The sequence below is a fragment of the Manis javanica genome, chromosome 2 (genome assembly GCF_040802235.1).
Source record: "Manis javanica isolate MJ-LG chromosome 2, MJ_LKY, whole genome shotgun sequence".
Taxonomy (NCBI): domain Eukaryota; kingdom Metazoa; phylum Chordata; class Mammalia; order Pholidota; family Manidae; genus Manis; species Manis javanica.
The window spans coordinates 195,967,194-195,990,230 of record NC_133157.1 but is presented as its reverse complement, the minus strand read 5'-3'; the positions used below and the strand labels follow the sequence as shown (position 1 = coordinate 195,990,230).

The following is a 23,037-nucleotide window of genomic DNA, read 5'->3' as shown; positions in this document are numbered from 1 at the left end:
TAAGATAGTAAAGAAGCTAACCCTGGACCTTAGGTAACCACAAACTTAAAGCGTGCAATGGCAATAAGTACATACCTTTCAATAATCACCCTAAATATAAATGGAATGAATGCACCAATCAAAAGACACAGAGTAATAGAATGGATATAAAAAGCAAGATCCATCCATATGCTGCTTACAAGAGACTCACCTCAAACCTAAAGACATGCACAGACTTAAAGTCAAGGGATGGTAAAAGATATTTCATGCAAACAACAGAGAGAAAAAAGCAGGTGTTGAAATACTAGTATCAGACAAAACAGAATTCAAAATAAAGAAAGTAACAAAAGATAAAGAAGGACATTACATAATGATAAAGGACTCAGTCCAACAAGAGGATATAAGCATTATAAATATATATGTACCCAATACAGGAGCACCAACATATCTGAAACAAATACTAACAGAACTAAAGGAGGAAATAGAACGCAATGCATCCATGCTGGGGGAGTTTAACACACCACTCACTCCAAAGGAAAGTTCCACCAGACAGAAAATAAGTAAGGACACAGAGGCACTGAACAACACACTAGAACAGATGGGCCTAATAGACATCTACAGATCTCTACATCCAAAAGCAACATGATACGCATTCTTCTCAAGTGCAATTGGAACATTCTCTAGAGGGGACCACATACTAGGCCACAAAAAGAACCTCAGTAAATTCCAAAAGATTGAAATCCTACCAACCAACTTTTCAGACCACAAAGGAATAAAACTAGAAATAAACTGTACAAAGAAAGCAAAAAGGCTCACAAACACATAGAGGCTTAACAACACACTCCTAAATAATCAATGGATCAATGACCAAATCAAAATGGAGATCCAGCAATTTATGGAAACAAATGACAACAACAACACAAAGCCCCAACTCCTGTGGGATACAGCAAAGTCTTAAGAGGAAAGTATATAGCAATCCAGGCATATTTAAAGAAAGAAGAACAATCCCAAATGAATGGCCGAATGTCACAATTATCAAAATTGGAAAAAGAAGAACAAATGAGGCTTAAGGTCAGCCGAAGGAGGGACATAATAAAGATCAGAGAAGAAATACATAAAATTGAGAAGAATAAAACAATAGCAAAAATCAATGAAACCAAGAGCTGGTTCTTCGAGAAAATAAACAAAATAGATAAGCCTCTAGCCAAACTTATTAAGAGAAAAAGAGAATCAACACAAATCAACAGAATCAGAAACAAGAAAGGAAAAATCATGACGGACCCCACAGAAATACAAAGAATTATTAGAGAGTACTATGAATACCTATATGCTAACAAGCTGGGAAACCTAGGAGAAATGGACAACTTCCTAGAAATATACAACCTCCCAAGACTGACCCAGGAAGAAACAGAAAACCTAAACAGACCAATTACCAGCAGCAAAATTGAAGCAGTAATCAAAAAACTACCAAAGAACAAAACCCCTGGGCCAGATGGATTTACCTCAGAATTTTATCAGACATACAGAGAAGACATGATACCCATTCTCCTTAAAGTTTTCTGAGAAATAGAAGAGGATGGAATACTCCCAATCTCATTCTATGAAGCCAACATCACCCTAATACCAACACCAGGCAAAGACCCCACCAAAAAAGAAAACTATAGACCAATATCCCTGATGAATGTAGATGCAAAAATACTCAACAAAATATAAGCAAACTGAATTCAAAAATACATCAAAAGGATCGTACACTATGACCAAGTGGGATTCATCCCAGGGATGTAAGGATTGTACAACATTAGAAAATCTATCAACATTATCCACCACATCAACAAAAAGAAAGACAAAAACCACATGATCATCTCCATAGATGCTGAAAAAGCATTTGACTAAATTCAACATCCATTCATGATAAAAACTCTCAGCAAAATGGGAATAGAGGGCAAGTACCTCAACATAATAAAGGACATATATGAATAAACACACAGCCAACGTTATACTGAACAGCAAGAGGCTGAAAGCTTTTCCTCTGAGATAGGGAACTAGACAGGGATGCCCACTCTCCCCACTGTTATTTAACATAGTACTGGAGGTCCTAGCCATGCCAATCAGAGAAAACAAAGAAATACAAGAAATCCAGATTGGTAAAGAATAAGTTAAACTGTCACTATTTGCAGATGACATGATATTGTACATAAAAAACCCTAAAGATTCCACCCAAAAGCTACTAGAACTGATATCGGAATACAGCAAAGTTGCAGGATACAAAATTAACACACAGAAATTTGTAGCTTTCCTATACACTAACAATGAACCAATAGAAAGAGAAATCAGGAAAACAATTCCATTCACAATTGCACCAAAAAGAATAAAATACCTAGGAATAAACCTAACCAAAGAAGTGAAAGATCTATAATCTGAAAGTCACTCTTAACAGAAATTAAAGGGGACACTAACAAATGGAAACTCATTTCATGCTTGTGGCTACGAAGAATTAGTATCGTCAAAATGGCCATCCTGCCCAAAGCAATATACAGATTTGATACAATCCCTATCAAATTACCAGCAACATTCCTCAATGAACTGGAACAAATAATTCAAAAATTCATATGGAAACACCAAAGACCCCGAATAGCCAAAGCAATCCTGAGAAAGAAGAATAAAGTAGGGGGGTCTCACTCCCCAACTTCAAGCTCTACTATAAAGCCATAGTAATCAAGACAATTTGGTACTGGCACAAGAACAGAGCCACAGACCAGTGGAACAGACTAGAGACTCCAGACATTAACCCAAACATATATGGTCAATTAATATTTGATAAAGGAGGCATGGACATACAATGGTGAAATGACAGTGTCTTCAACAGATGGTGCTGGCAAAACTGGACAGCCACATGTAGGAGAATGAAACTGGACCGTTGTCTAACCCCATATACAAAAGTAAATTCAAAATGGATCAAAGACCTGAATGTAAGTCATGAAAACATTAAACTCTTGGAAAAAAAACATAGGCAAAAACCTCTTAGACATAAACATGAGTGACCTCTTCGTGAACATATCTCCCTGGGCAAGGAAAACAACAGCAAAAATGAACAAGTGGGACTATATTAATCTGAAAAGCTTCTGTACAGAAAAAGACACCATCAATAGAACAAAAAGGTTCCCTACAGTATGGGAGAATATATTTGTAAATGACAGATCCGATAAAGGCTTGACGTCCAAAATATATAAAGAGCTCACACGCCTCAACAAACAAAAAACAAATAATCCAATTAAAAATGGGCAGAGGAACTGAACAGACAATTCTCTAAAAAAGAAATACAGATGGCCAACAGACACATGAAAAGATGCTCCACATCGCTAATTATCAGAGAAATGCAAATTAAAACTACAATGAGGTATCACCTCACACCAGTAAGAATGGCTGCCATCCAAAAGACAAACACCAACAAATGCTGGAGAGGCTGTGGAGAAAGGGGAACCCTCCTACACTGCTGGTGGGAATGTAAATTAGTTCAACCATTGTGGAAAGCAGTATGGAGTTTCCTCAAAATGCTCAAAATAGACTTACCATTTGACCCAGGAATTCTACTCCTAGGAATTTACCCTAAGAACTCAGCAATCATGTTTTGAAAAGACTGATAAAATACAGGGGTATTATGCTTAGTGAAGTAAGCCAAGCGGAGAAAGAGAAATACCAAATGATTTCACTCATCTGTGGAGTATAAGAACAAAGGAAAAACTGAAGGAACAAAACAGCAGTGGAATAACAGAACCCAAGAATGGACTAACCGGTACCAAAGGGAAAAGGACTGGGGAGGATGGGTGGGTAGGGAGGGATAAGGGGGGGAAGAAGAAGGAGGGTACTAAGAATTGCATGCATAATGTGGGGGAGGAAGAAAGGGAGGGCTGTACAGCACAGAGAGGACAAGTGCTGATTCTGCGTCATTTTGCTATCCTGATGGACGGTGACTGTAGGGGCGTTTGTGGGGGGGACCTGGTATAGGTGAGAGCCTAGTAGACATAGTGTTCTTCATGTAAGTATAGATTAATGATAACCAAAAAAAAAAAAAAAAAAAAAAAAAAACAGAAAGAAAAGCGGGATTACTCCCTGTTAGGGTAAAACTAACTGTCAGTCAATGATTAATGCATGCTTTAAATATCCTTAGTTTTGATCACTTAAAGGGTGTCAGATGACTTGCTATGGAGGTACATTTTTCTGATAATATTCCTTTCTCTTAAAAAAAAAAAAGAAGAGCAGTTCCTGTGTGGTGACCTCCAATGAGTTCTACACAATGGTATAAAGGGCATATCAAAGTATGGGCAAAGGGTCTGTTTGTGTTTATATGGAGGATCAAAGCCTAATTTGGCTACCCAGAAAATGAACTAAGATACGATATGAAGAAGAACTTCCAACATCAGCACTCTCTGGAAGAGTCATACCAGAAGATGATCATCAAAAAACCTCAACAAAGATCCAGGCGATGCTGCATTTGTAGCTGCATTCATCCCACCAGTTCCTGGACTTGCCATGGGAATGAAGAAGGAGATATCTAAGCTGGCCTGTGCATACAGTAAAACAACAAATTTGCCTGGATCTATACTGTTGGAACTCAACCAAGAATTAGGAGAAGTGCAAGTTGTAGATCTCCAAAATCTTACAACTACAGACTATCTACTGTTAAAAGAATATATGGGATGTGATCAGTTCCCAGGAATGGGTTGTTTTAATTTGTCTGATTTCTCTCAGACTGTTCAAGTTCATTTGGACAATATCCATCATATCATAGACTAATTTTCTCAAATGCCTAGGGTGCCTAACTGGTTTTCTTGGTTTCACTGCAGATGGCTGGTAATTATAGGTCTGCTTTGGTTATGTAACTGTATTCCTATTATGTTAATGTGTGCGCGCAATTTAATTAGTAGTTTAAAACCTATACATGCGTAAGTTACTCTACAAGAAAATATGTCAAAGAAATAATCAATCTTCCCATGTTTTCTTCTGTCTGCTACTTCTATAGCTTTTTCCTCTTCCTACCTAATTACAACCCTTAGAATTTGTGCCTCATATAGAATTTATTGAGTATCATAATTCTTCCCAGTGGTAAAGATACCGCAAGACAAATGCTGAGCATAGAGGCCACAGGGCATAAATCTGCAAAGAAGTAAAAAGCTAACCTTTTCAAATAATATTGCTTCTCTCTCACTTAACAACTTTACATTTCCCTGTATGGCCCTGGAAGATGACTGGTTAGCCAGAGACGGGTAAGATTCCTCAAGGGAGGAACAACCTAAGACAGGCACAGTCACAGGGGGGCCATCAGGTGAGAAATTGGGGATCAACAGAGGTGAGGCTTAGAATCTCACTCCCCTGTTTTGAGAGAAATCTTCTGCATCCATGGATGTTTTGTTGCCCTTGTCTAGCTTGGATTAACACTTAGTCTACAGGCACACACCTGATCATCTACATTTGCTCTCTTACAACACTAAACTATGTTTTCTACCTTTATCTTGCATCTACCTACCACTTCAGCATTTTATTAAAAAAAAAAAAAATAATAATAATAATAAGGGAGAAATGTGGAATTCACATATAAATCAAGTATAAAAATCAAACAAATATTCATATTTGACCTGATTGTTTATAGTTCATAATGCGTGATCAAAACCGAAAGTTTCTGTGATGACTGCCCTTGTACTGTTCACCATGTAAGACCTTTTTCACTACGTAAGAATTTGTTCACCATGTAAGAATTTGTTCGTTGTGCTTCAGAAGATTGGAGACTGACGAGAATTAGGCTTGGGGTGGATTAATGATTGTGCATTGAGCATTGAGTCCCCTATACAGAATTTTATTGTTTTTAACAACAATTTGATCAATAAATATGAGAGATGTCCTCTCAAAAAAAAAAAATGAGGGGGGAAAACATTTCCAAATAAATAAAAACTGAGAAAAAAAATTGTAAATAGTCTGAGTAAGTATTAAAGAGTGTCCCAGCACTGAGCCAATCCTCAAAGACTGGAAGAGGTGCTGCTGTGGTCTGAATGTTTGTTCCCTTAAAATTCCTATGTTGAAATCCTAATGAGCAATATAATAGCATTAGGATGTGGGGCATTTGGGAGGTGCTTAGATTATGAGTGCGGAGCCCTCATGAATGGTATTAATGCTCTTATAAAAGATACCCCAGAGAACTCCCTAGGCCTTCTGCCATGTGAAGTTATGGCAAAAAGATGGCCTTCTATGAACAAGGAAGTTTGCTCTCACCAGACCCTGAATCAGCCAGTGTCTTGATCTTGGATCCCCCAGCTTCAAGAACTGTGATGCATGAATTGTTAAGCCACTCAGTGTATGGTATTTTGCTGTAGCAGCACAAGCATACTAAAGTGTGTATTTTTTAAGCTCTTTGAATTTAAAGGAACCCCAGTTGTGAAAAACTGGCTGAACACAAGTTAAGCCTTCAGAAATAATGAAAAACAGCAAATCCTGGGGGAAAAAGAAAATTTCTTTTCCAGAATTACCACATTATAATATTCTAATGTCCAATTTTCAGCAACAGCACAAATCACAAAGCATGCAAAGAACAGGGAAATATGGCCATTCAAAAGAACAAAGTATATTGACAGATACCATCCCTGAAGAAATTCAATTATTGAACATATGACACAGAGATTTAAAATGACTGTTAATTATGCTCAAAATGGTGGACAAAGAACTAAAGGGAAGCATGTTTCAATAGAATGAAAATGACAAGGAGAAAAATTACAAAAAGGAACTAAATAGATATTCTGGAGCTTTGAAATACATAACAAATAAAAAATCAAGTACATGGTTCAATAGCAAATTTGATCAGGCAGAAAACAGAATAAATAAATTTGAAGATAGGACAATTGAAATTATCCAGGCTGAAGAACAGAAAGAAAACAAAATGAAAAGGGGAAAGAAGCCAAAGGGACATGTGGGACATGATCAAGCAGACCAACAAATTTATATTAGGAATCCCAGAAGACAAAAATAGGCAGAAAGAATATTTGAAGAAATAATGACCAAAAACTTCTTAACTTTGAGAAACACATGAATCTACACAGTCAAGAAGCTCAACAATCCCCAAGTAAAGTTAATGCAAAGAAATCAGTAACTAGATGTCATAGTCAAATTGTTGAAAGATAAAGAGAATCTTGAAAGCAGGAGAGAAGTGAAACATCATGTACATTAAATCCTAAAAATATTAGCAGCTGATTTCTAATAAAATAATGCAAGTCAGAAAGCAGTAGAATGACATATTTAAAGGATAAAAGAACAAAAATATCAACCAAGAGCTCAAATCTGTCTAAACTGTATCAAAATATTCCCAGATAGGCAAAATACTTGATTCAAAAAGATATATGCACCCCTATGTTTATTGCCACCTTATTTACAACAGCCAAAATCTGGAAGTAACCAAAGTGCCCATCAGTAGATGAATGTATAAAGCAGTGGTACATGTATACAATGGGATATTATTCAGCCATAAAAAAAGAAAGAAATCATACTACTATGTCAATATAGATGGACCTAGAGGATATTATGGTCAGTGAAATAAGCCAGGTGTAGAAAGACAAATGCCATATGATTTCACTTACTGGTGGACTCTATAAACAAAATAAAGCAAAATGAAAAAATAGCAGTAGACTCACTGAGATACTGAGAAATGAATGGTGGTTACCATGGGGGAGGGTTTGGGGTGGATGGGTGGGGAGGGTGAGGAGGATGAAGGGGCACAAAAATTCTCAATCATAACATAAGATGGTCAAGGGGATAGGAATACAGCATAGAGAATATAGCCAATATTTCTGTAAACATCTTTCTGTGTTGACAGATAGTAACTGCACCACTTGGGATAAGTATTTAATAATGTGCGTAAACGGTAAACCACTGTGTTGTATGTTTGAAACCAATATAAGATTGTTTATCAACTATACCTCTATAAAATTTTTTAAAAAATAAATTGGCACATACCACAAAAAATTTAAATTACAAGTGTTCCTTTATATATATATATATATATTTACAATGGGAAATAGTAAAAATAGAGAAAATATGTTTAAATAAAATTAGAAATAGAAACAGAACCAAAGCACAGACCGAGCATAGACTGAAAGACAGTGAATAAGTGTATAAATATTAATTTGAAGATTTTTCTCAGTACTGGTATATTTCTAGGAAAATTAAACTAAAATTGACTCAGAAAAAAAAAAGCCTGATTCTATAACTATAAAATAAATAACCAGTGTAACATCAACCACTCCTCCCCAGAAAAAATCTCATTATTTTTATAGGATACTTTTACTTAATTTTCAAAAAATAGATTATTATCAGACTTTTATCAATCAAAACTGATTAGGTAACTGCTTGTTCATATTGTAGTAAAAGATAAAGGAGATGCTGGACTAATTTTCTGTTGTTACATAACAAATTACCGAAAATTACCAGCATGAAACAAAATAAATTTATTATCTCACAGGTTTCGCTGGAAAGGAGTTCAGGCATGGTTTAGTTGGATCCTCTTCTCAGGGTCTTGCCAGAAAGTAATCAAGGTGTTGTTCATGGCTGTGATATCATTTGATACTGTGGGACCTCTTCCAAGCTCACTGGTTGTTGGAAGAATTCAGTTACATTACTATGTTCTAGGAATGAAGTCTTTGTTTCTGAAGGCTACCGATGGTTCCGTGCTACATGGTTCTCTCCACAGCACCACAATGTGTTTCTTCAAGGCCAGCCCAAGATTACTTCTCCTGATTCATTTTGTCTCCCACTTCTCGACCTTCCTTAAAATAATTCCCCTGAATGGTGAATAAGATCAGGCCCACCCAGGATAATTTCCCTTTTCATTAATTTAAAATCAACATCAGAGACCTTAATTACACTCATGTAATTATCTCTTATCCTTTCATCTTATCCATGAAATATAACCTAATCATGGGATTCATACCTCATAACATTCATAGAGCCTGCCCATGCTCAAGGGGAGGGAATTGTACAGGCAATCTAAACAGGATATGGAGTACTCTTGGAGACCGTCTTAAAATTTTGCCTACAACAAATACCTATTTCATAGTTTCTATAGTCAGTTCCCAAATATTAAGTTTTGAAAAAAATATCTTTATAACCCTGAATCATAGGCAATGCAAAATACTGCTTACAAGACAACAGATTAACAAGTACTACTTTAGTAAAATTAGTATTTCTTCTTACCAAAATATTTAAAAATGAAAATGAAAAACCAAGCTATAAACTTGAAGAACATATATATATATATATATATTCATATTTGTTTGTTTGTTTGTTTGTTTATTGTTATCAGTAATATACAATTACAAGAGCAACATTGTGGTTACTAGATAACCCCATTGTCAAGTTCCCACCACATACCCCATTACGGTCATTGTCCATCAGTCTAGTAAGATGTTATAGAATCACTACTTGTCTTCTCTGTGCTATACTACCTTCCCCTTGCCCCACCGCCCCCCCCGCTAAATTATGTGTGCCAATCGTAATGCCCCTTATTCCCCTTCTCCCTCACTTCCCACCCATCCTCCCCAGTCTCTTTCTCTTTGGCAACTGTTTGTCCATTCTTAGGTTCTGTGAGGCTGCTGCTGTTTGTTCCTTCAGTTTTTGCTTTGTTCTTATGCTTCACAGATGAGTGAAATCATTTGGTACTTGTCTTTCTCTGCCTGGCTTATTTTACTGAACATAATACCCTCTAGCTCCATCCATGTTGTGGCACATGGTAGGATTTGTTTTCTTCTTATAGCTTAATAATACTCCATTGTGTATATGTACCACATCTTCTTTATTCATTCATCTACTGATGGACACTTAGGTTGCTTCCATTTCTTGGCTATTGTAAATACTGCTGCAATAAACATAGGGGTTCATATGTCTTTTTGAGACTGGAAAACTGCATTCTTAGGGTAAATTCCTAGCAGTGAAATTCCTGGGTCAAATGGTATTTCTATTTCCACACTGCCTTCCACAATAGTTGAACTAGTTTACATTCCCACCAGCAGTATATGGGGATTCCCCTTTCTCTGCATCCTCGCAAGCATTTGTTGTTCCCATTCTTTTCTAAGTTGGCCATACAAACTGGCATGAGGTAATATCTCCTTGTGGTTTTGATTTGCAATTCCCTGATGATTAGCGATGTGGAGCATCTTTTCATGTGCCTGTGGGCCATCTGAATTTCTTCTTTGGAGTATTGTCTGTTCATATTTCCCTGCCCATTTCTTTAATAAGGTTATTTGCTTTTTAGGTGTTGAGGCATATGAGTGCTTTATGTATTTTGGATGTTAACCCCTTGTTGGATATGTCATTTACAAATATATTCTTCCATAATGTAGGATGCCTTTTTGTTCTGCTGGTAGTGTCCTCTGCTGTACAGAAGCTTTTTAGCATGATGTAGTCCCATTTGTTCATTTTTTATTTTAATTTCCTTGCCTGAGGAGAGGCGTTCAGGAAAAAGTTGCTCATGTTTATATTCAAGAGATTTTTGCCTATGTTTTCTTCTAAGAGTTTTATCATTTTGTGACTTAGATTCAGGTCTTTGATCCATTTTGAGTTTACCTTTGTGTATGGGGTTAGACAATAATCCAGTTTCATTCTTTTGCATATAACTGTCCAGTTTTGCCAACACCAGGTGTTGAAGAGACTGTCATTTACCCATTGTATATCCATGGCTCCTATATCGTATATTAATTGACCATATATGCTTGGGTTTATATCTGGGCTCTCTAGTTTGTTCCATTGGTCTATGGGTCTGTTCTTGTGCCAGTACCAAATTTTCTTGATTACTGTGGCTTTGTAGTACAGCTTCAAGTTGGGGAATGTAATTACCCTGGTTTTATTCTTCCTTTTCAGAATTGCTTTGGCTATTAGGAGTCTTTTATGGTTCCATATGAATTTTAGAACTATTTACTCTAGTTTGTTGAAGAATGCTGTTGATATTTTGTTAGGGATTGCATTGAATCTGTAGATTGCTTTAGGCATGATGGCCATTTTGACAATATTAATTCTACCTATCCATGAACACGGAATGTTTTCCATTTATTGGTATCTTCTTTAATTTCTCTCATGAGTGTCTTGTAGTTTTCAGAGTATAGGTCTTTCACTTCCTTGGTTAGGTTTATTCCTAGGTATTTTATTCTTTTTGATGCTATTGTGAATGGAATTGTTTCCCTGATTTCTCTTTCTGCTAGTTCATTGTTAGTGTATAGGAATGCAACAGATTTCTGTGTATTGATTTAGTTTCTGCAACTTTCTGAATTCAGATATTTGTTCTAGTAGTTTTGGAGTGGAGTCTTTATGACTTTTTATATACAGTATCATGTCATCTGCAAAGAGTGACAGTTTGACTTCTTCCTTACCAGTCTGGATGCCTTATATTTCTTTGTGTTGTCTGATTGCTGTGGCTAGGACTTCCAGAACTATGTTGAATAAAAGTGCAGAGTGGGCATCCTTGTCTTGTTCCCAATCTTAAAGGAAAAGCTTTCAGCTTCTCACTGTTAAGTATGATGTTGGCTGTGGGTTTGTCATCTAGGGCCTTTATTAATGTTGAGGTATTTGTCCTCTATATCCATTTTGTTCAGAGTTTTTATCGTGAATGGATGTTGAATTTTGTCAAATGCTTTTTTCAGCATCTATGGAGATGATCATATGGTTTTTGTCCTTCTTTTTGTTAATGTGATGGATGATGTTGATGGATTTTCAAATGTTATACCATCCTTGCATCCCTAGGATGAATCGTACTTGATCATGATGGATGATCTTTTTGATGTATTTTTGAATTTGGTTTGCTAATATTTTTGTTGAGTATTTTTGCATCTGTGTTGATCTTGGATATTGGTCTACAATTTTCTTTTTTTGTGTTGTCTTTGCCTGGTTTTGGTATTAGAGTGATGTTGGCCTTGTAGAATGAGTTTGGAAGTATTCCCTCCTCTTCTACTTTTTGGAAAACTTTAAGGAGGATGGGTATTAGGTCTTCACTGAATGTTGGATAAAATTCAGCAGTGAAACCATCTGATCCACCAGGAGTTTTGTTCTTAGGTAGTTTTTTGAATACCAATTCAATTTCCTTGCTAGTAGTTGGTCTATTCAGATTTTATGTTTCTCCCTGGGTCAGCCTTGCAAGGTTTCATTTTTCTAGAAAGTTTATGAAGAAGGTATTTTAACAAACGTAACATGTAATGGGTCAGTATCTGGAATCATAAAGCTGATCTTCTCAACTGGTGAGCCAAGCTTAATGGTGTGTTTTGAGTGAGTTATAGATAGAACTAAGACGTCGATCTTCGCTCTCTTATAGGCAGATAGGGACCTAAGCAAAAAACTCCCACTGGAAACAGCCTCACCTGCTCACCTCAGTGTGTTTTCAGGGTTATTCTTCTCTATGCATGCTGTGCTGGACAAATGTTGGTAGTCACCAATATTAAACAATCACTGCAGGCAATAGCAAGCATACAAACAGCCCAAGTGATAAATAACCAAAATACAAATAGCCATGTTACAGTAAAAGAAACATAAATGACAAATGAATATATATGTATAAATACATAATAATCAATGAAGAAAATGCAAGAAGAAATCATTTTTAACACTGTCTAGATTGGAAGAAATAATGAAATCTAATGTATACAAGTTGTGAGTACTTAAATTGGTGAAATAATTAACCATATAGCACAGTATTATAAAACTGAAATTTTGCTTTGTTATTATATAGGAATTGTACTCCTAAGTATATAACCTAGAGATAAACTTGTATGTTTGAACCAGAAAGCATTTAATGTTGCTCATAACCATGTTTCTTAAAGTAGCAAAAACAAAAGAACAGACTAAGTCTCTAATGACAGACAATTATTAATAGAGTATTTATATTTAACAACATAGTACAGGAAATTTTTTTGCAGCCATGTAAAATGTGTAATTCAATGTTCAACATTTAATTATATAATTTAATTTATATATATATAATTTTAATTTATAATTAAAATGAATATAATGTAAATATTTATCTAAACTTAACCAAAAAAGTTGCTTTAGTCAATGTTAATAAAATTGTTATAATCAATAAATAGACAATCAAAAAATTGTGTATTGTTACAAAGCTTTAAAAACTGGGATATGAAATCACTAATTTTTTGAAATTTCTTTTTCTGATACTATCATAACAAATTGTTTTGAAAATTATTAAAAAGACATCTTTTCATTTATTTTTTTAATACTGGTAACTGCAGACCTTCATTTTCTTTATATGGTTGTAATACTTTGTTATAAATTATTTTTTTGACCAAGGCATGATTAATTATAGGGTGGTGTTCATGTAATTTCTTCCTATAATAAATCTTACTTACATTATTATTTAACCTTGTATTATTAGGTTCTTAAATTAGGAATTATAATTTAATTACATAATAATCATTGTGTATACATGTATATACAATATATAAATGTGAGTATATGTAAGAAATGAAGATAAATTATTTGTCATGTTGTAAAGTGTCTCCCAAAATATTGTGCTTCTGATTTTGCCTGTATATAGTAATATATTTGAGGGATTCTGTTACCAAAGGATACAAAGAAATAAACTTGATATCCTTAAATCTGGTGATCTAGATTCAAATTTAGCTCTAACATTTCTTAAGCTTTACTATTTAATGGAAATAGCACACTCTGTGTTTTTACATGTTAGTTTTATAAAAATATATGCAAATATATGGAAAACCATTCTCCACCTACATGTACTTTTTTTATAAAGACTTCTCAAAGTAGATTTGCATTAATCATGCTTCAGAAGTTTCAAATAAGACTGTTCTATAAACAGAAGCTATGCCATTTCATTGAAAAATTATTACAAAATGTAGAAGGCAGCAAATAAAAATCATGTGATAATGATTGAACTTTAGGAATAGTCTGTGATCTGCTGCCATGGTATAAAATATATATATACAACTCTCTGATGTCCATTTAAATTAATAACACAGTATATTTAAGATGTTTGTTTCTGTTTACTGTTAGGTAATACAGATAAATTTTGAAGAATTCGATCTGGAGATTGGCTATGACACCTTGACAATTGGCGATGGGGGAGAAGTTGGAGATCCTAGGACGGTGCTCCAAGTGTAAGTTCTCAATGATGTCATTCTTGACTTTGCCTACCAAGTCTTTATGAAATTGTACCCTTCTTTATTTTTTCACTGGTCTCTTCTACTACAGCCAACAAAAGATGCATAGGACCTTAGTTATTATCATCATCAATTACATATAGTATATTTATTGGTCCTTCTTCAATGAGACTTACAGCACTTGATACAAACACAACTTACTCTGTTTGGAAACAGACAGAGGAACCCATTGGAAATGGAGGCCTAGAGTAAAATTGCAGAATAGCTGATTGGGCCTTATTTCAGAAAACACACTTGCCCCCTCAGTTTTGAAATAGACTGAGAAAGCAAGTATAAAATTGATCCCAGAGACTGATACTGTTACTCAGTGATTGGTGGGTGCTGCTTGCTTATTGGCAGAAAATCATACCTAGCCATCAAGAGCTGAGTTTGAGAATTTATCTGAGTTTTGACCCTTGGAGTAGTTAACAATGAACCACTCTTAGAGTTGAGATAGTTAAAGACAGACTAAATGTGGTTCTTAATCTAGCTAAAAGCATGAACACATTTGAAAAAGGGGGAGTGTCAGGAACTTTTTATTGTCTGGACCTTGAGTATTCATTCCAATAATCAAACTCTGATAGAAGAATGAATAAATGCTTCAGGGAGAGTGCACTGTTTTCTCTGCTATGAATCTTAAAAGCTTAGGGTTTGTTTTCTCTCAGAATTCCTTTCATAACTGTTGATTTGCAGTTCAGGTTTTATCAAACCAGTGTTTCTCAAAATGAGGTCTTTTTGCATCACATTTACCTGGTGCACTTTAAAAAATGTAGTTTCAACTTCTTGAACCTGTATGTCTGGGATATGACCAAAAAATCCACATTTTGGATCAAAGTTTCAGTGTAAACTTCTAGAAGTAATGCCGTTATCATGTGCCCATTTCTTATTATATAAATTGACTAAAGATAACCTAGCTTTCTTCTCATTTTTTTCTTTTTAATTTTACAAGAAGTTCTTCTAGTTTTAGCCCCCAATATTATTCCCTTTTAGTTCTTTTCTTTCCAGGAGAAAAAGAAAGACTAAAATAATCAAACAAAAAGACAACCAGTTCATCTTACTAGTCTCCATGCATACTTGACCTCTTCCTGTCCTCCACCCCATAATGTGGATATCACTGATCAACCACTACATTGCTGTCTATCTCTGAGCCTGTTGCATTTCTATTCTGTGCTTCCTAAGGTATGATGGACAAAAGGGCCAGTATTTTATATGCTATACATCTCTGGTTATGTTGCTAAAGTTGTTTATAATTTTATTTTTAACATTTTTTCTAAAAATGCTTAGAATTTTATCACGATGGTGAGCTTGGTAGGCATTTCACTACGGTGGACTAATATCCTCTAGAAATAGTCTATTGTTTCTCCTAGATTTCCTTGTAGTTTTTATACTTGATAGTTTGAATTTCATTATATCGTCATACTGTATTAGAAATTGGCAGCCACATAGCTAATTTGATTAGGAGATAAGAGTTTTTGTCCTTATTTGGGAAGTACAGTGTTTTAAAGCACTGAAAATTACATCTTAAAAAAAATCTGAATTTGTGGTTTCTTTTGACGAACTGGCAACAATACAATTGGATTATCACAGAGCAAAAATTGACTAAATCTTCTGCCCCTTTTATAGGGGGCTTAAGACCACTAATCCTTTTATCCTTTTACACCTGAGCTTCTAAGAACCTTTGCATTGTCAGAATGGCCTATTAACTATTTAAATATATGACACTTGATATAACACAAACTTTGGTTTTATCCTCACATTTATTATTTTTTATTTTCCAAATAAAAAAATGAATCTTTCCCTTTATCTGACACTTTATAAAAGTTGAAATTTCTTGTGCATTAATGATATATAGCAAATTTGGTGAATAATTCTCATATTTTGGGACCTATCTGTGTAAATGTTTGATAGATCACATGTACTTCAGAAATAAAACTGTAAAACATGTATATGATAGGACATTTCTTCTTTTTTCTGGTTAGAGTACTGTATTTCAGTTTTAGATTCTTCAAAATATGGACAGGGAATGGCAGTCTGGCCATCTAGAAAACTGAGTAAAGAACGTCTCTTGAAAGACTTTTTTCTTCTCTCTGCCACAAAACAATACTTAATGTCTCAGTATCATATCAAATAATAGAAACCATATTGTACAGCTAACATTGTAGATCATAGATGCTATATCCTCCTTTAGCCACTGCCTTAAAGGATTTGTGAATTCATGAATATCACACAATTATATGCAGAAAAAAATAGACATACATATTTACAGTAATCCAATAAGATACGAAGAAAGATGTCAAAGTTATTATGCCAACCATTAGAACTGATGAAATTTAAGAGTACATTTATTAGTATTAAGCAGTAATTTGTACAATCACTGTTGTTAAACAAGAAAAAAATTAATATTTTTGAACCATGTAATTTACTCTACTTGACTGCTAAAAAAATATGGAGGCTATCATGAATTCTAATATACCTGTTGATACTTTCTTTACAGAGCAAATTATTGTATTAATAACAGGATATCCATTGAACATTATTTTTCAAAGGAATACCAAGTTCCCAAATGGATTTCCCTGTGCCTCCAAATTCAAAGTTCACATTGAGTATTTCATCTCACTGGGAATAAAAAGTAAAGCTTCATTTTGTGACTATTACCTTTTAGACTATTCAATCAATAGATCTAAATTGGTCCCTTAGTGAGAGTGTGGGAGAGCTAGATGAGAGAAAGAAAAATACATTATGTTTAAATAACCATAAAACTGTGAAACTAGTGTGCACACCCACCTATTCAACAATTCATTTTGATCCAGACCTTATTGTAATTGCATATATCTTATGTTTTTGCAAAACTCAAAATAAGAATAGAGCAATAACCCTTACTATATAATTTTTAGGTACTGAGAGAAAAAAACACTTCTATATTTTAAATATAGCCATGTATTATCTAAAAAATGGAACTCTTGCATAATAAAAAACAAAACCTCTGTGTAAACATGCCACACTCCTTCACTTTCTGCATACCTAATTCTTAAAGAATTTTGAACCCATTCTTATTTTACCTCAATTGTCTCAAAAAAAAAAACTACTAAAATTTTATTAGTGATTATGCCATCCTTTTCCAAATCTCATTGTCAAGTTCATATGATCCCCCCAATTCTTTTTATATTGGAAGGAAGTGGTGAGAATATTTTAAAATCAATTTTTTATATCCTGTGTTGAATGAATGAGATCAGGTAGCAGATGAGGTGAGAAGCATTGAATAATTAACTGAAAAATTTAAAAAAAAAAGAATAAAGGCTTACCACTGATTTTTTGAGGAAGACGACACCCCAAAGCTAGCTAGATAAAGAACAGATAATAAAGACCAGAAAAAGAACAAATTTGTCAATGGGGAATGCCTTTATAACCAAGTAAATAGTCCATGAAAGTGACAGTGTCTTACAGGCTAAGATGAGTTTTCTTCTGCTGCGGTAGGAAAATGAAAGAAGACAAAGTTACATTTTTCCTCTTTTCACATTGATGTTATCATATTGTCCTTAGAAAGGATAGTAGCTCTGCTTCATTACTTATTATATTACTGTCACTCTGAGAAATTGTTAATTTTGTACAAAATTGTGATTCCCATTTTTCCTATTTATATTTCTCTGTCTATAACCATGACATGTGTTTCTCAAACTTGATTTTCTAGCTAAAGAAACAAAATTGCATTTCTCTGAAAATATAATTATCTTTTCCCTGAGCAAGGATGACTATATAGAACCTAGGTAGCATCTACTTCCTAGAGGTGGTCAAATAAAAGCTGGCTAACTAGCTAACAGAGAATTTACAGAGTTGAAATTACATCAGAAGTTCCTTTGAAGTCTTAAGACTCTGTGATAACTGAACTTATTGGATTTGTATCCACTAAGGAAACTGATATAAATGTGAGTGAACTTGAAGCATATTTCTTAAGAAGGTTAACTTTCCCGACTGCATATTAAATGTCTAAATATTATGTTATAAATCAAGCTGCATATTTTTAAATACAATATGTCCTATCCTCCTACCTTGACAAATATACTTTTTTAAGAACCTGCAAAGACAAGTTTGAATTTAGAGTTCCAGGAATGATGTGATTTCCTTGTTGGGAAATGAAGGCATGGGAAAATGTGGCCCCAGCCCCAGCCTGCAGCTGGCCATGCACTCTTCCCAAACTTAGCTCCATCCTTCACTATGCACATGGATTTCCCAGCTTACACATTCAAACTACCCACTTACCTGAAAACACTGTCCATTGAACCTCCGGCATGGGAACATATGGCTCATGTGTTCCTGCCATTGGAATATAGACATGATAAAGAGGCCCAGGTAGGTCCAGGTAGCAGGGAATTCCAATGTACCAGGCACCAGAGAGTCATAGAACAGTATCTCTTAAACAAACCGTAAGATAAAAGATCTGTTTTATTTCCAATCTATCTTGAGCTGATACTTTTGTAAAGTAAAAGAAAAACAAATTTCTAGAAAAATGAAATAAAAATATACAAATACATATAAATACAATCCCATTGTTATATTTTCATTATGAAATTCCCCAGACAAAATTACTCTTTGAAATTACTCTGAAGTTTGAAAGAGTTACTCCCAATTTCTATACTTATCACACTGGGGGCTGGAAACTTGCCTCTCGTCTCAGAGGGGAAGTGGAGGAGGGATCCAGATGCCGGGCATACTGATCCATGGCCAAGAGCTGAGCTACGAGAAGGACAGAGGGGCACCTTCCATAGGGAAGGGGTCAGGGAAGCGGTCGACTTGCCTAAGTTTCAAACAGTATTACATATGTGACATGACAAATTGTTAAAACCTTATTTAAAAAAAAACAGCTAAAGGGAATTTATTTTAAATAATGCTCTTCTAATAGTTAAAATAGTTTTTATTCAGACATCTGAGTTAGCAATCTGTTTACTCATTTGAGAACTTTTTCCTTTTTATTAAGTTTGATCCATGTGCTAGAAAATAAGTTTTAACACCAAAATTATACTTAATTATTTTAAAAGAGTACATCGTCAAAAGTCAGCCCGGTAAAAAAAAGAAAATACAATCTTTTATTAGAAAACCATGAAATAGCATAACATTTGAAAATACTTTAGAAGGAGATGAATTCAGCCTATATTAATAAACACAGTATATATCACTTTGATAAATTTTTAACTAGATATGGGACATTCCAACCTATTGTGTTTAGGTCATAGAATTGAATTACATATTGGAAATACATGGTTTTCTTTCTCATTTATTTTCAATATTTAGGTTCTGAAAGGTAAAATCAGTTGTCATAGTCTATGGAAAAAAAATGTAGTCCACAAAGGGTTCAATAGCTAAAATAATCCCCCCAAAAAGGACTTCATTATGAAAGATTTTAAAAAATAATTCTTATAATTTATTTCCCTGAAGTACAAAGCATATAGGTTTTGCAATTCAGTAACTTGAGTATGTTGCATTTCTTTACCTTGAGACTTTGGTTTCAAAGAAATACTCATGTCAAAGCTATCAGCAATTAAATTATTAAGTAATAAAGAGAATGCACTGTAATTAGGCAGCATATGCAATACTAAGTATTCCATGTAGTTTTATGACATGCAAATTCCTAAAATAATGCAAATTTAATCTGCAAACTTAAATTCACAGTTTAGAGGTTCATTGTTGCTGCCATCTGCTGTTCCATAACCCATTACCCATTTGTAGGCTTCCCTGTCTTGCTCTCTCTCATTCATTTTCTCTCCAGTATATTTACTTGGAGGGCATTTTTCCCCCATCATTTTGAAATAAGATTTTTCATACCTGGCAACTTCATGGCATTGTAATGACAAGTGTCAGTAGAGATCCGAATACAAATTTGACTAATTGATAATAATTAAGGAAATGAATTAAAACAATGTTGCTGTTATCTTTTAAGGACTGTTAAAATAACTTTTTCAGATTGTTTTCTATTTGTTATTTTCACACTTATGTGTAAATTCACCCATAGTGAAATGGATGTAGTAAATTTGGATAACTAACAGTGATAGCACAGTCACTAGCACTGAATTCACTTCCAACCCTCATTTCATCTGTATAAAGAAGGGAGATGTTGGTTATATGGCCACTCTTCTCATCAGTGTAGCATCAAACCAGTGAAAACTTGCAAAATAAACGATGAAAAAAATTCATTAGATACCCCTGGAAATTTGTAACTATGCACTGATATTGGATAGGATTGTTTTGAACAGACCTCTTGAACAAGGTGAAAAATGTTGTTTTGGATATCCTAGCATAGTTTTATCCTATCACTTTGAAATTTTGATTTCTCCGGAAAAATCAGTGTGCAATATAAAATTTAATTCTTAGGTATGTGTCAGTATAAGCTAACAACACTCTCCCCTGGGAACTCCTCTTTTATTTCAATACACATAAACATATACATACACATACACATACTTTTGTGTTAATACAATTTTTAAAAGAAAAATATTATTTAAGTAATATTTTAAATAATACTTATACTAGTTTTATAGAAAAGATAGCCCTATTTTCATTATCCTGATAGATTATTATTATTGCTCTCAGTTCATTGATCCATGTGTTTTGACAAGTTATTTTGTCAAATATTTTTTTTTAACTACTCAACAATGCACTCTTTCAAAATCTAGGCTCCACTTTCGGTGTCAGACTATTATATGTGACATTTTCCCTGAGCAAATTATCCTACATCCAGGAAATTATACCATCCCAAAGTTGCTTTTGTATTTGTCTCTTTTAAAAATGAAAATCTAAATCTTAATAATCCATGAGTTCATGAAAGAAGGGGATATACTAAATATAACAACAATATGATACTTTTAGAGATTGATGACTACAGTTTACAAAGGACCTAGAGAATTAACCAGTAAGAAGAATCCTTCACCCCTTACGTTAGAGTTATAAAAACAATAGAAATATATCTTACTGCTCTTTTCTCTGCCTCGCAGCCCTCCTCCACTATGCATACATACATATGCACATACACACACTCACTCATCTGTGCTCACAAGCATTTTAAGTTCCTGAAGGGCAGCAATTTTCTTCTACTCAGCTTTCCAAGAATACCTAATACAGAGCCTTATGTTAGCACTGTTAAGAGTTGCATGAATTACAATGGGAGAGGAAAAATTAATCTCTACCGAGGCAAACCTACAAAGACATGTTAGCATGCAAAGGGTATCTTTGTAGACATCAGTAAAGACATGCCATGATCTGTAAAGAGCTTGCAGGGCTACCTGGCTTAATTCATTTGGGCTGCTATAACAAAAACGCAATAGACTGGGTGGTTTATAAACAATAGAAATGTGTTTATCACAGTTCTGGAGGTTAGAAGTTCAAGATCACAGTGTCAACAGAGTCAATGTCTGATGAGAATGCACTTTACAGTTCATAGATGGCTGTCTCCTTTGCCCTCATATGGCAGAAGGGAACAGGGATCTCTCTAGGGCCTCTTTCATGGCTCTGCCCTCATGACCTAATTATCTCTCAAAGTCCCCATCCCTAAATACCCTCACATTGCGGATTATGTTCCAATATATGAATTGGAGACAGTCTCTAGCACTGGGAATTTCAACAACACTCACTGATACCACAGCCAGGAAAAACAATCAAACTGACAGAACAACTGTCCCATCAATTGGTGTGTAGTCATTCAAATAACTTGTTACTGAGCAATAATAAGTATAGGCACTTGGAACTACAGAATTATTTTAGGCCACAATATGAAAATAATCTCTGTGATGTTTTTATTACTAACAACAAATTATTAAATTTAAAAATTGTTAATTTTTTGTAGGATTCTTCATAGTGATTATAGCCACATCTTTCTATTGTGAAAACACTGGTGATTTTACTGAAATGAAAAGTCAGTTTACTACTGTTTTTCTTTGGTTTGCTTTTTGTGTATTTTTACATGAGTTGAACTGTGTAAAATAAATAAAAAATGGTTTAGTTGGTGTTTTTATCTTTATAAGCAGGGATATTGTACTGTGGCAGGCATTTTAAAAGTGGTTGTAGAAAAAAGACAAAATATAGGAAGGATATCTAAATAAGCTAAAATTTCTCACACTAAATGTTATACGCACCACACCTTGTTAGAGTGCTAAGCATATAAACTATCCACAGGTGAATACAAAGACATATGTTCTAGTGTCTTGACCTTTCAAATTCTTTCTCAGAAATAAATTTTGGTATAGCAATCTGTTTTGTGTATGTAATAAGAACCAAGATAAATATCCTCACATACAAAATGCTTTTGAATTAGGCAATAAATTGAAACTTCTGAAGCCAAAGTCCATAAATGCAATAAAAGCCACAATTATTGGCTATTTGATTAGCTAATTGAACTAACAATTTAGTCCCATTATTCCATAGTACTTTGTACATTTTTATTTTAAAAACTATATGTTATTCTTTTTTTCCCAGTGTGTTGATCTCTTTTCTTTCTTTCCAACTTTACTGAGTTATAATTGACAAATACAATTGTAAGGTATTTAAAGTATACAATGTGATACATTGTACATGTGTACATTGTTACATGTATACTTGTTAAGAATTCTTCCATTGAGTTAACACATTCATCACTTCATGTATTTACCTTTTTGTTTTTCTTGGTGAGAACATTCACATTCTGCTCTTAGCAAATTTCAATTATTCGGTATAGTGTTATTAACTATAGTCACCATGTTAAATATTAGATCTTCAGCCTTACTCATGCTTGTACCCTTTTTACCATCTTCTACTTATTTTCCCCAATCCCAAGCACTTCACACTTTCACACTTTTCTATTCCTCATTTCTATGAGTTCAACTTTTTTTTTTCCTCACATAAAAGT

General features: G+C 34.2%; 1 protein-coding gene across 5 annotated transcripts in view; it reads left to right on the top strand.

Moving 5' to 3' along the window:
• CSMD3 (CUB and Sushi multiple domains 3) overlaps positions 1–23,037 on the top strand; it is a 1,174,595-nt gene that overhangs the window by 627,279 nt on the left and 524,279 nt on the right. For all 5 annotated transcript variants that reach the window (XM_073229983.1, XM_073229982.1, XM_073229981.1 and 2 more), the window contains one exon: positions 14,023–14,126. In XM_073229983.1, coding sequence (XP_073086084.1) covers positions 14,023–14,126 — 104 coding nt within the window. The remainder of the gene's footprint in view (positions 1–14,022; positions 14,127–23,037) is intronic.